This window comes from Corvus brachyrhynchos, unplaced genomic scaffold, assembly GCF_000691975.1.
Source record: "Corvus brachyrhynchos isolate BGI_N302 unplaced genomic scaffold, ASM69197v1 scaffold239, whole genome shotgun sequence".
Classification (NCBI taxonomy): domain Eukaryota; kingdom Metazoa; phylum Chordata; class Aves; order Passeriformes; family Corvidae; genus Corvus; species Corvus brachyrhynchos.
The window spans coordinates 10,065,442-10,078,183 of NW_008246057.1; the positions used below are offsets into that span (position 1 = coordinate 10,065,442).

At 35.0% G+C, this 12,742-nt stretch overlaps 1 protein-coding gene across 1 annotated transcript in view; it reads left to right on the forward strand.

Moving 5' to 3' along the window:
• Nucleotides 1-12,742, forward strand: part of LOC103623494 (metabotropic glutamate receptor 8) — a 278,245-nt gene that overhangs the window by 195,079 nt on the left and 70,424 nt on the right. Inside the window, exon 7 of the mRNA XM_008642594.2 lies at nt 6,058-6,258. Within this exon, the coding sequence (XP_008640816.2) occupies nt 6,058-6,258 (201 nt within the window). The remainder of the gene's footprint in view (nt 1-6,057; nt 6,259-12,742) is intronic.

A 12,742-nucleotide genomic window follows, 5' to 3' on the forward strand; every position in this document is an offset into this window, starting at 1 on the left:
CCTGCTGAGCCTGCTGAAATGGCTTAGTTACAGACGCCAGCTTTCTGTGGAAACAACTCTTGCTGCAAAGGTGGGGAGTTCTAACCAATTCTGACAAATAGAAGATTATCATGCCTGAGCTGAAGAGTGGGAGATCACTTACACATTACTGTGTTTTTGTTGTGATCGGGATTGGCCCACAGAAACAATCAGCTGAACACAATATTTATCTTTGACCTTGCTTCCAAGTGCAGCTTAAGTAAAACTGTTTTGAGAGCCAAGTAATGGGGATAAATAATTTAGCAGTGAGTAAAAAATGTGAATTGCAACTATGAACTAAAAAAGTATTAATAGAGATCCAAAATCCAGAGTTCTCAAAACAGAAGTTTGGAAAAATATCCCAACTGTTGCAGAGATGCTCTGTCTTTGAGCAGAAATTCTGCACAAGTGTATATAAAAAAAGCAGATAAAGAGAGGTAAATGGAATAAAAGCTGTTTATGAGAAACCATTCTAAGACCATTGTAATTTTTTCTCCCCTCTTCCACATTAGTTGTCCTCCTATCATTATCCCAGAAAGATTTCTCCCCTTATTAAAAAAAAAAAAAAAATTAATTTATATTCATAAAAGATTTTTTTCCCAGCACAGATGAGAGGGGACAAGGTCTCAAAAGAGTGGATGGCATTGTGGAAATGAGGGAGGAATACAGGCTCCAGGTAAAGGATCTTTCCTTGCCGGTGACAAATCTACAGTTAGGAGATTCTTGGCCTTCCTTGTCACTGCTAAGCCAACTGTTCTCACTGGCTGAAGGACAAAACATGCCAGTCTGATATTTTGTTTTGTTCTGGGTGTTTTTTTTAAACCTTTTACTTTTCCTGATAAATACTGATTTTGACCAAGGTTACCAAACTTAAGGATGATTTTGACCAAGGTTACCAACTTATGGATGATATACATAAATCAAGCAATAGCCAATATAGAAATAAGTGGTTCAAAATAGTATAAAGGTTAATCTATAGTTGGCAGTTGAGTTTGTAGACATAGAATATGTCCATTTTTATTATTAGTCCATTAATATTATTCCATTGCTAGATGTATCAATAATCACACAGAAAAATCACATGTATAATATTTTTTGGTTAGTAAAACAAAAGATCTAGCTATAACAGATGATGAAAAAGTAATTTCCATTCTAAGTGAAAGACTATGACACACTGCAATAAGAGAAAGTTTTTAAAAAGAACATTTCTATAATTTCTACCTGAGAGTTTTCAGAGAGGAAAGTTGGATGTTTTCTGTGGTTTTTAACTTTTATTTTTATAAGATTTTGAGAATTATTTCCTCAAAACAATGGAAGAAGGCTTACAGTGAGCCAATATTTGAACTGAGAATAAAAAGTGAACTGTCCACTTTTATTCTAATCAGTTCTAGACACTGAAAAAACAATAATGAGGGAGAGTGATGAAGAAAAAAATGGCCATTGACCAGACGTTAGGAGATAATACCTTGAAGCATCCTGTTTCCTACATGGGACTCCAGACTTGTGTTCATACTGTCTTGTTTGCAGTATTTCTCTAACCTTGGAACATGAAAATTTGATGATTATTTTGTAAATATTAGGATCCTATTCTCACACACACTGCATCCCCACACCAGCTATCTCTACTCTCCTAAACTATGGAGCCCTTCTCCTGCCTCCCAAAGCTCTGTAGTGCCCAAAACCTTTCTCAAACCCTGCATCATCAGAACATTCTTCCAATTTGAAACTCTAACCAGCTGCTGTATACAAGGTCCTTGACTTCAGCCTTTTGTCTTCAAGTAACATAAATTAAGATTTTAACTAGACATATAGTATGGAATCTAAAAAATACTGAAATAATAATGAGAGATAATGTAGGCTGCATTTTTTACATAAAGTGATTTCAATAATACTAAATGGAAACAGAAAGATTTGTGAGACAGAAGGAATGGGATTGCTCTGAAATGTTAGGAGAACTAGTGATTTCCAGAAACAGGGCAGTTAAATAAAAGATATTGTTTTCCCTCTATGTCACAAGTTACAAAACACACATATCTATTTGCCTTATTTAGAATTTTTATATTCTTAAGAGAAGAATTGCTAGGAACTTTGCTCTGAAGTTTTCCTATTGTCATGCACTTACATGTTTGCAGAAGTTATTTCTACATGTGCTTTAAGATTATCATTAAGTTTTCTAAAACTTGGATGAATTACGCAACATTTATCACACAACAGGTTATTGCTGGTGAGATCAGCAACTTAAGTTTTGATTGTTTAAGGTAGGTGCTTCTCTCTCACAGGTGTTATCATCACCTATGTATGAATTCATTACCTTTGCTATCTTACATTAATCTTCACTTACTTCCTGCATGCTCTTAAGTTTTTAATGAAGATACATCTTAGTTTATTGTTGTAAAGGCCTAATTTATCTGGATTATGTTCCCTGAAATCTCTTGATTCCCAATTCATATCCATGGAACTGACAATATTACCTGCTTCACCTTCTTCCCCCTCAGACTAGTAGCCCCAGTCACATCCCTATCCACCTAATCTGTGTCTCACCTTCCTACTGTATGCTCCTTATCTTTCGCTGTCATAGCTGAGTTACACCACCCTGAGCAGGACACACAATTTTTCCTGCAGCATAAGAAATACAGGATGAAAAGGGGAAATGATGAGCAGGTATGGAGGCAGTACCTCCAGCAACAGTCCAGCTTGTCACTCTTGCTCAGGAGGTGCATGAGTACCTGTAGCAACTCTTCCACATTTACAGGTTTTATAGGATCATTCTTGTGGCTTGCTTTAGTGTTCCCAAAAGACATTTCAAATTGATTGGTCCAGGAATGGCTGACATTTCCTGGGCTAGTGTCATTGCTCTCCTAGATCTTCTCAAGCCCAAGATGATAGCATTGGTACCTATGTCTATGTGCTTCATTGGTTGGGGAGAGCCTTGACATCCTGCTGATGTCAGGTTTGCACTTTTCAACAGCTGGATTGGGAGACCTGCTGTAAAACACCATGGCACATTTCCCCAGATTTCTGTTGTTTTGGAGATCAGGAAGAGATGGTCAGGAACTGGTGAGCCCAGTTCTCATCTCAGTTCTTGGCACACTGTCAGACCATGGGTCTGACAAGTGCAGTTCAAGAATTGAGAATATCTTCTCACTCTTTTTGATAATGACAGAGCCTAAGCAATTTTTCTGGAAGAAAAACTGTAGAATAAGAAACTGAAGTGATCATTAAGAAAGCATTAAAACTTTTATTTTACGAGCTACAAATTTTTATGTTCTTTCAAATCACCAATGTGTGTAAAAACATGCCTCATAGAGCTAACAGTCAAGCTATAAATGAAAAAATTATTGTTTGCATACAAGTCTGAAGAAAAATTATAATCATGTCTTCCAATCCAGTAATATCTGTAGGAGCTGACCATATTTATGGCTTAGACAATATGCATCATTTTATTGCTATACATTAACATTTATTTAGAGCAGTGCAGTGCAATTTAAGTTGATGAGTTCTTGTCATCTTTATAAATTGTTAGTTTAGATGTTTGAGAATTCCAGAAAGAGAAAATGAAAACTCAAGAAGAGCACATAATCCAATTTGCTGTGGTTTTCAGTTGTGCAAAGCACAGAGACTCCTCTTGCCTACGCCTTCTGGATCTGACTGATTTAAATATGACAATTCTGTGATGTTCCTTACCTCTTTGTATGTATAGAAACACATTCAGTCCCTATAAATGAGTTTTTTCCTCTGTAATTTGTATGATAAATTAGTTTATAGTAACATATCTGTGAAGAGTAAAGGTAAAATTTTATGCCATGGAGGAAATTTATACAAAAATGTTTTATATGCATTTAAACTACAATATAGCATAGGGAAGAATAAAACTTTTTTTCCTTCTTTTAAAATCTGTATGACTTAGTACAATGTACTCGCTTAAGTGTTTGCCACCTTTAGTTTTTATGACTTAGAGTTTATTACAGAAAATGATTCCACTCTGTTTTCCACCAACCCTCCACCCCTCATCATACATAAATATCCATTTATGTGATGGGAATTATATTTATCTTGGAAATAAAAGTGGATCTCCTTTTAACTCTTCCTGTCCTGGCCATCCTGTTTAGAGAATGTGGAAGCTCTGGGAGTGCATACAGATTACTGACTGCTCTGTGTCTGCAGCAGTTCTGTAAACCCTTTCTTTCACTTGTTGGCCCACAGTCCTTAACAAGGCAAGAACAATTAAAGTGGAGAGCAGGAGCTCTAACCATCATTTGCTGTTGGAAGGTTGTTTCCAAATGAAATAAGCTAGTAAATTTGTAAACTAATTAAGCTTCATGTTTTCCATCCTTCATGTCTTCTTTTATGTCTGGGCAATGCACTGCAACTAATTGTGTAATTTTCAGCATGTTCAAGGAAAGGTTTTTCCTGTTTGTTTATTTGCAGTAGAGTTGCATTATTCACTAATTATTTGTCATTCATTAGAGAACATGTCTTAAAAAGTGTCTGTAAAGCTACTTGTACAAATCACAAAAATGATCTCTGCCTTCCTCTCCAAATGGTTTTTAGCTTTTCAAGAAGTAGTGATTTTATTTTTTTTAACTAATCCCTGAGGAGAAATAAAAGCACACCATGATTTTTCAAGGCTATCTATCGTTTCCAGTGCTCAGGGGTGTTTAAAGCACAAACCACTACTGCTTGTCAGATTACAAATTTGTTCATATGTTATCACTGTAATGCAAGACGGTGGTACTGAAGTGCAGCAGGCAAACAGAAGGCTTCTGAGTATGCTCCCTGGCTTTTTTCCCATGTCATATGGGCTTGCATACTTTATCTAAAGAAAGATCTTGTGTCCAGTATATTTTCAGGCATAAACCATGTACTTTTATAAACTTGGATTCAGCAAAATGGATATCTTGAACTGATAAAATTCTGTGTTTAGTTTATAAAAAAGAAACAATAAAAATAAGCTTGAGAGTTAATTTTTTTTTTAAATTATGCATAAACTTTTGTCTAATTTCTAAATAACCTTAAATAATATTGACTGGATTATTTTCAAATTGAATGAGTTGATAACCTGGTAGATAACCTAGGTGTCTATTCTGTTCACTGAGGTAACAGGAACTTGACAGTAGCTTCAGCAGGGCAAATTTCACATCAAGATTTGCAGATCACTTTTCCCTGGAAAATGAAAGTTTGAGGCTTTGAAATCAGCATCTGAATTTCTATATAGGACATGGGATTTCATGTTGATTCTTTACTTAAAATATAATTTTTCTGAGCTTTATTTTTAACAATTTCACTTGGTAATATCACCTATTAATCTAAAGTTTCCCTTGTACTTGGACATAGATGATAAATTTGGACAATTCCTGCAGAATAAAAGTTATATAATGTAATATATAATCAATGCTCTGTGTTCCCTCTGAAGGATAAATGTCCCTGTAGGAAACAGCAAAGAGTACATGGTTCTCAATGTGAAGCATAATTCACTAGTAAATACAGGAAAATGTCTTAGAATAAGCACTTTTCACTATGGAGACAGATGGTCACATCACTCGGCAAGCATTCAGCTTTTTTCCCTGAGATGTTTAAATAATGTTTATCAAACAATAGACGGGGATGAAAATCAAGATAGCCTTAAATTTTTCTAAAAGAGAATGGCAGGCTGCTATAGAACTGTCCTATAAATAACAATAAACAACTGTTGAATGAAAATCAATAAGGTGGAAAGATAATTTTTCTACTGGACTGTAGAAATACATATAGCTATATATCTTTTTCTTGTACTGAAATGTTCTGTCCTCTGTCCTAGCCCAGAAATCAACATACTGTTTACATACCTGGCACAGTGTAGAATGATTAGAGGCAAAACCAGATGGCCATATTTTTCCTTGTCTTGTTAATTTAGGTAATGGATAGACAAATCCTGACTTTACCTGTCAATCCAGCTGTAATTATTTATGTTCCACTGTGAATTTTTGCATGCGAGTGCTCATGCAGGTACACACTTGTGCACACACAAATAGAAGTAAACTCTTTCTCTTTCTTCCACAGGCTTAGAAAGAATTGCGAGAGATTCAGCCTATGAACAAGAAGGGAAAGTTCAGTTTGTCATTGATGCAGTGTATTCCATGGCCTATGCCCTGCACAACATGCATAAAGATCTCTGCCCTGGATATATTGGTCTGTGCCCAAGGATGAGCACAACTGACGGTAAAGAACTACTCAGCTATATCCGGGCAGTAAACTTTAATGGTAAGTTACATGTACTCTTTTTTTTGCCTCTCTCTTCTTTAAATGTTTCATAAGTGACAAGTTGGGTTTTATTCTTTATATAGGATACATTTAAGGCACAGTGGAAAACAGGATTAGAAGCAGTTCTCATTTAATCAGAACTGTGAGTTTTTCCACCTGCTCTGAAACCCCCAGTGTATTTTTCATCTTAACATTTTTCTTCTTAACATTAAGCTGCTCCCAAAAGAGGCAGATGTTAAAAATATGAATCTGTCAATCAAAATACTCCAGTGAAAAGCTACTATTATGGAAACAAATTGAGGACTCATGCAGTCTTATTGACAGATTAAAATCATTTGACAGTGGTTGCTTGTGTGTTTGCAAGAGAACGAATTTAAAAAATACTCTTTTGAAAATTTCCTTCTTCTGAAATTGATTAGTAATTCCCTTACATAAGCAAATAGTGAAATTACTTTCAATTTACATATTTAAATTTAAATTAAAATACTCACTAGCAGTTCCAGCTTCTTTTCCATTTCATTGTTTTTCACTCAGTAATTTAGTGAGCTTTAACACAACTAAAATAAATATTTTTAAACAAAACTACATAAGATTATATGGGGTTGGGATCTGCCTTCTGGGGAAATGCAGTTATAGGTGCTTATGCTGTTAATAGTAGAGGCCAATAATGAACAGGATTAATTTATGAATGTAGATATGAAATGTGTAGAACATACTAGATGGCAAAATAAAGTTGCCAAAAACCTAAATTATTTCATTAGAAGTCATAATTTTTATAGACAATATTTGCCATTATTTTACAAAGAAATTGAGTGATGTGCTTTGCTCTGTTTTGGTTGGGGTTCTTTTCCTTACTTGGTGGTAATTCATGTACTGCACATGCCTTCTAACCATGTGGAGAGAAGGGCTCTCTATCACAATTTATTCCAATGAACTCAGCTGCAAGCACTTTTGAAAAAAACACAAGGTCATTTTGAATTTAACTTCTGATTGGAAGCTTTTTTTGCTTTAGGTAATACACCAGAACATTTGGTTCATACAAATGCTGGTTACAGTTCACAGCTTTTTCTTCCTATGCAGTTTTCATGAAAAGGGAAACCCTGTCTCCAGGATTATAATGTTATAAGGAGTCTAAACGACTCTTTAGTGATTTTAAAGAACACTTGGAACATAGTATGTTGCTGGCAAATGGGAAATATTGTGATGATTACAAAGGTAGGCAGCATATTGTAAGGTTTGCAGTGATAATTACCTACATTTCCAGTAGATGTTTTTCTGGATCTGTGTTGTTAAAGCACAAAGTGATCTATTTTCATTTGGTGAGCATGAAAGTTTAGCATAATAAGATTTACATTTTATATGAAAGCTTCCTCTCCCCAGAGAATTGTATTTCATCAATACCTGTCATGATTTCTGTTGCTGTCTCTAAGTATGGCAATAAAGGGAGATTAAAGCATTCTGGACACAAACAAAAATAGATTTGATTTTGAAATAGTGATTTACTGAAAGAGAGGGAAAAAAGAAGAAAGAAAAAGAAACATTTATTTGAGATTAACTTCCTGTCCCATGGGATTTGTTAAATGTTCCCTGTACTAGGCTAGTCCACATTATATACTGGTGTACCAATTTTTTGGGTGTGATATATGCCCAAATATTTTATTTTCTTAGTCATGCATTTGGAGGCATAAGCAGAGGATGGTCTTAAACACTTTATCTTTTCCTATTAATCCAAAGTTCCTGTTCTTCAGGAGAGCACTACTGCTGTGTCTGACAGAGGTGAATATTTATATAGGTTACAAGACCTCCTGTGCTGGGAATAAACAGTAATGCTGTGTGTCAGTTTTGATGTGCATCCTAGCCTCAATCATTACCAATGTCTTATATTAAAAATTAATTGATACTTGAAAGGAAAACCCTGGGTTTCTTAGCCATTCAATATACCACTTTTCTACCCTAGTGATCACAGGACCACAGCCCAGCTGAAGCTGGCAAGGACCTCCAACTGCTCCAACCCCTGCCTAGTTCTGGATCAGCATAATCAGATTATTTAGGACCATTCCCAACTAGTTTTTAAATATCTACAAGGGTGGAAAATCCTCCAAAATTCTCTCTGAGTAGTCAATTACAATATACAATCATATTCACAATAAAAAAAAAAAAATCAAGAAGTAACTGGCATTTTTGAGACAGGCAGTTTTTCCTTTTCTTCAATATTGATTTCTGCACATGATCCTACCCTTATGCATATTAAACCAGCTTCTCACCTCACTTAATTCAGTATATCCCTCTTCACTCAGGTAGTAATGAGCAGGTTCAAGTCCTGTTAATATGCTTACACATTCAACTTAGTGGGTTTCCCTCACAAAATGTGATCTGTATTCTGAAGAACTTCTGTCTGTTTTATGGATGGTATTTGCAAGGGTAAGAAAACACACATATTTTTGTTTATTGGAGTAACTGATTTGCTCTGGATTGCAAGAAATCACTTTGAACTGTACTTATTTTTGTTTATTCAGGTTTTTTTAATTTACAAATCATGAAGATTTGCTTCCCTGAAGGATTCATCTGTGTAATATTCCATGACACCTTCATGACTGAAGGGTGATCATAACCACCAGCTCACATTGAACTGATGTGATTAATAAGACATTTGCTTCTGCTTAGATATTCTTTAGTTGTATGATAAATGCAGAAAATCTCATAGTTCATCATGATTTTAAATGGGATACAACTTGATTGGTAATAGAAACAAAGAAATGTATTTGTACACAAAATATGTGTTACTGCTGACTGTAGACTCCTGTTTTACTATTGCCAGTGTTTTTCATAGGACAGCTAGGAAAGAATGGTCTCTAAAATCAATTCCTTTTCATTCATAATGGGCATTTAAAAAATTAATTTAATTTAATAGGAAAAGAAACTTCTAACACGTACCTGGTACAACTTATTGCTGTGCACCTCTAAAGAACTTTTAAACGAAAATATAAAAGCAGTGTTCTGAGATATGGCACACTTAGTACTTTGAGTTCTTAATGGTTACTTTTAGCAGACCATAACCAGACCATTCTGTTTCTTTGATCAATGAATACTTAGACATTTTGAAAGTTTCATGGTCCTATTTTTCTTTTTTCCAGGCAAAAAGTGAATATTATTATTTAAGGGGTTCTTATTTTAATAAGGTGCCACATTTGAAAAGTTTTTCCTATCACTCTTTGTATCCGAATGAGATATTTTTTCAAAACTGGTGTTTCGTATTTAAAGTTCTGTAAAGAGAAGAGTTCTTCTGCTAATTAGGTTCATAAATGGTGATATGCACAATAACGTAATTGTGGCGTGATTCAATATATTCTCCTATCACATTGCTCTGGTGTTCTCCTTCTGTTTAACTTCATTTAACTTCTGTCTACAAAACAAGCAGGTGTTCTATAAGGGTTTTTACCCTGGCATGTGTTGAGTGCTTCGTGAGAAGTGTTCTGTTAAATTCAACATAAGTGCTCATCATTTAACAGGAACAAGATTTGAACATGCAATTGCAGTGAATGGAAGTGTTTCAAAGGTGGTTTTGTTTTGATTTTAAGAAAAAGATTTATCTTTGTACTTCCTTGCTGGCAAAGAACTACAGCATGAATACAGTGCTATTTCTTGGGTGAGAATAAAACTCTGTCTCTTCCCGCCACCTCCCCTGTGTGTGTGTGTCTCTCTCCTCCCAAACTCTCTCTTTATAAGCAGTGTAGGGTAGCTGTTTTTGGCCTACCTTTAGTCATACATTTGTATTTATATTTACATTTACACATTTTAGTACTTCTAGGGACAAATGTAACACTGTAACAAAATGTATTTACAGATATTGCAATTTGAGTTTTACACTTCTAAAGGTAAGGGCAGCACTTGACCTCTACTCACATACTTGAAAAGAGACGTCTTATTTGCTTTGGTAGGTTATTTATCCTGAGGAATAATGGGGATACTTGGTAATTTGACTTTTTTATGCAAGCAAGCATAATTGAGAAGGGAGCAGAGAATAGGGGGAAGCGCTGACTCCGCTCTGCCATCAATGCTTAGGTAAACGTTGTCTGCTTCTTCAGGAGGTTACTGCAACATCACTTCCCTCTCCTGGTGAAGAAAAGACTTGAAATATATTCTAAGTGTACAACCTTTACTTTGGTCTTGCTGGACAAAGTACACAACTACGCTGCTTTCTTGGATTTTGTGACAAATCTACAGTAACACTGGAACAGGCTGCTTAAAAAAAGTTGTGGAATCTCCATCCTTGGAGACACTCAAAACCTGGCTGGACAAAGGCAGCCTGCTCTAGCTGAGCCTACTCTAAGAAGAGGAGTTGAACTAGTTTATTTCCAGGGTTCCCTGCCCACCTCAGTCTTGTTGTGATTCTATAACATTATCTGGACTTGAAGGAAAGAAAAAATATTATCACTTAACCCTGACTTACAGTGTTTTACTCTATTCTTCTGGAACTAATTTCATTGTCTGAGTGGACAAGTAAGCCTTGCTGTTATTTGTTTTTTAGATATGTTAATTTAATGCCTTTGAGAAAAGATTAATTTTGGCTGAACACACAGAGACACAGGGAAACATTAACCCCGTTTAAAAAGGGAACATCAAAAAAATTCATCCTGAAAGGGCAGAATAATACCAGAGAATGAGAATAAAAGAACAGAAGCTAGCAGGCTAACTCCAGGTGTCAACTAAAATAACAATTAATGATCCCTCTATGTTGTAATTTTTTTTTTTTTTAACTGAGAAAACAGTATCTATACAGGACATTTAAAAAAACCAGAAGAATGAGATTTCTTATAAAGAATTTTGAACCCTCTAGAGAGTCATTATTGTGGAATCAGCCATTTACAAAATTAATCTTCTTCTGCTATCTTTTGAAGTTGCTAAGACATCAATCTATGCAAAACTCTCCTGACTTAATATTCAGCTCAGACTCTTTAAAATGTTTTCTTCAAGAAAGCTGACACCTCTCTATTCTTTCACTGAGTACAAAATTTGCATTCTCAAATAATTATTTATCATTAAAACAGAAGCTTTAAAATGGTGCACTTTCAGGCTGATAAGTTTTGACATTTTTTGAGGCATTAAGCACAATAGAACTAAATGTGCCACTTAAAATGTACTGGTGCTATGCTCCTCACTCAGGTTTTTTAAATTCCTACTCTCAGGTCTACAAGTACCCATAGAGAAAATAACCTTTTAAAAATAGTTTAAATTAGGCACATCTTGCATTTTTTGGGAGTTATGAGTTCTTATAGGCAGTTTATAATATAGAAGTTTTTACTGTCAGAAACACTTGGGATAATAGGATGCCACCATACTCTGATAGGGTCAAAAAAATGTCTAAGTATAATGTGAGATAATAGCAGATGAGTAGATCAGATATGGACAAATAAGATTAACAATGAATTGGGAAGGGCTGAACTCTGCTGACCTTGCTAGGACTCATTGTGGTAGCAAATCTATTTTCACTAATCTGTACTATGCTGAAAAAATAGATATGGCTTTCAACCACAGAAGTGGGAGATGCAGGGGGGATGTCTGCTGGGGTTTTATTAAGATCTGTGATGGTTTTTCTGTCATAATTAAATCACATGTCATAATTCTATGTAATTTTTTTAGAAATCTTGGTGGTACAGAGAAATGTTTGAAAACATGGCTAAAGCTTAAACTAACATGGACTTGAATTCATAAAATCCAATGCAAAACTCTTTTATGTATTTTTGTCATAGTTTCACAGGTGTCTGACTTGGTTTGCAAATGCATAGGGGACTACGGCACACAATGTGTAACAAAGATTCCTGATGTCTAGTTTTCCAAGCCTTTATGCTAAATGAATAAAAGAGTTGTTACCAGTGTTAATTTATTATTGGGAATTAGCAGGGAATGATTTCAGATAAATTCTGCTTTGGCATGCTAATTATTTTAATGGAATTAATCCAGGTGGCTGTACAAGATTGTAAGATTGCAGAGTGATCTGAATCATTCTGAATGGATTTAAGTAATGTATGGCCATAATGTAAGCAGGCACAGCAAGCAGAGCTTGGAGCTTCTGTGATTCTGAGGTACCTCACGAATCCATGTGATTAAAATCAGTGATTATGAAAATGCTTGGTGTGAAATTAGAAGGTAGAACCTAAAAGCAAGTGCAATTTATAGCTGTGCTTTTGCTTATGTACAGATCTTAAGTACTGATTAATTGAGCAATATATATGCTCCACATACAAAATTCATGATGCAGAACTTGACTGAGGTCAATTCTGTTTTGAGAAACAAGGTCTAATTCATATGGTATTTTAATAATTAATATGTAAGGGATGGTGATAAAGGATTTACTCTCATTACTCAATGAAAATTGATTTGCATCTCCTGATAGGTAAGGATATTCAGATATATCCTTTCTAATATGATCAAGTGAAAAATTCAAGCTGTAACAAGGAGCAGAACAAATTAACCCTTGTCATTC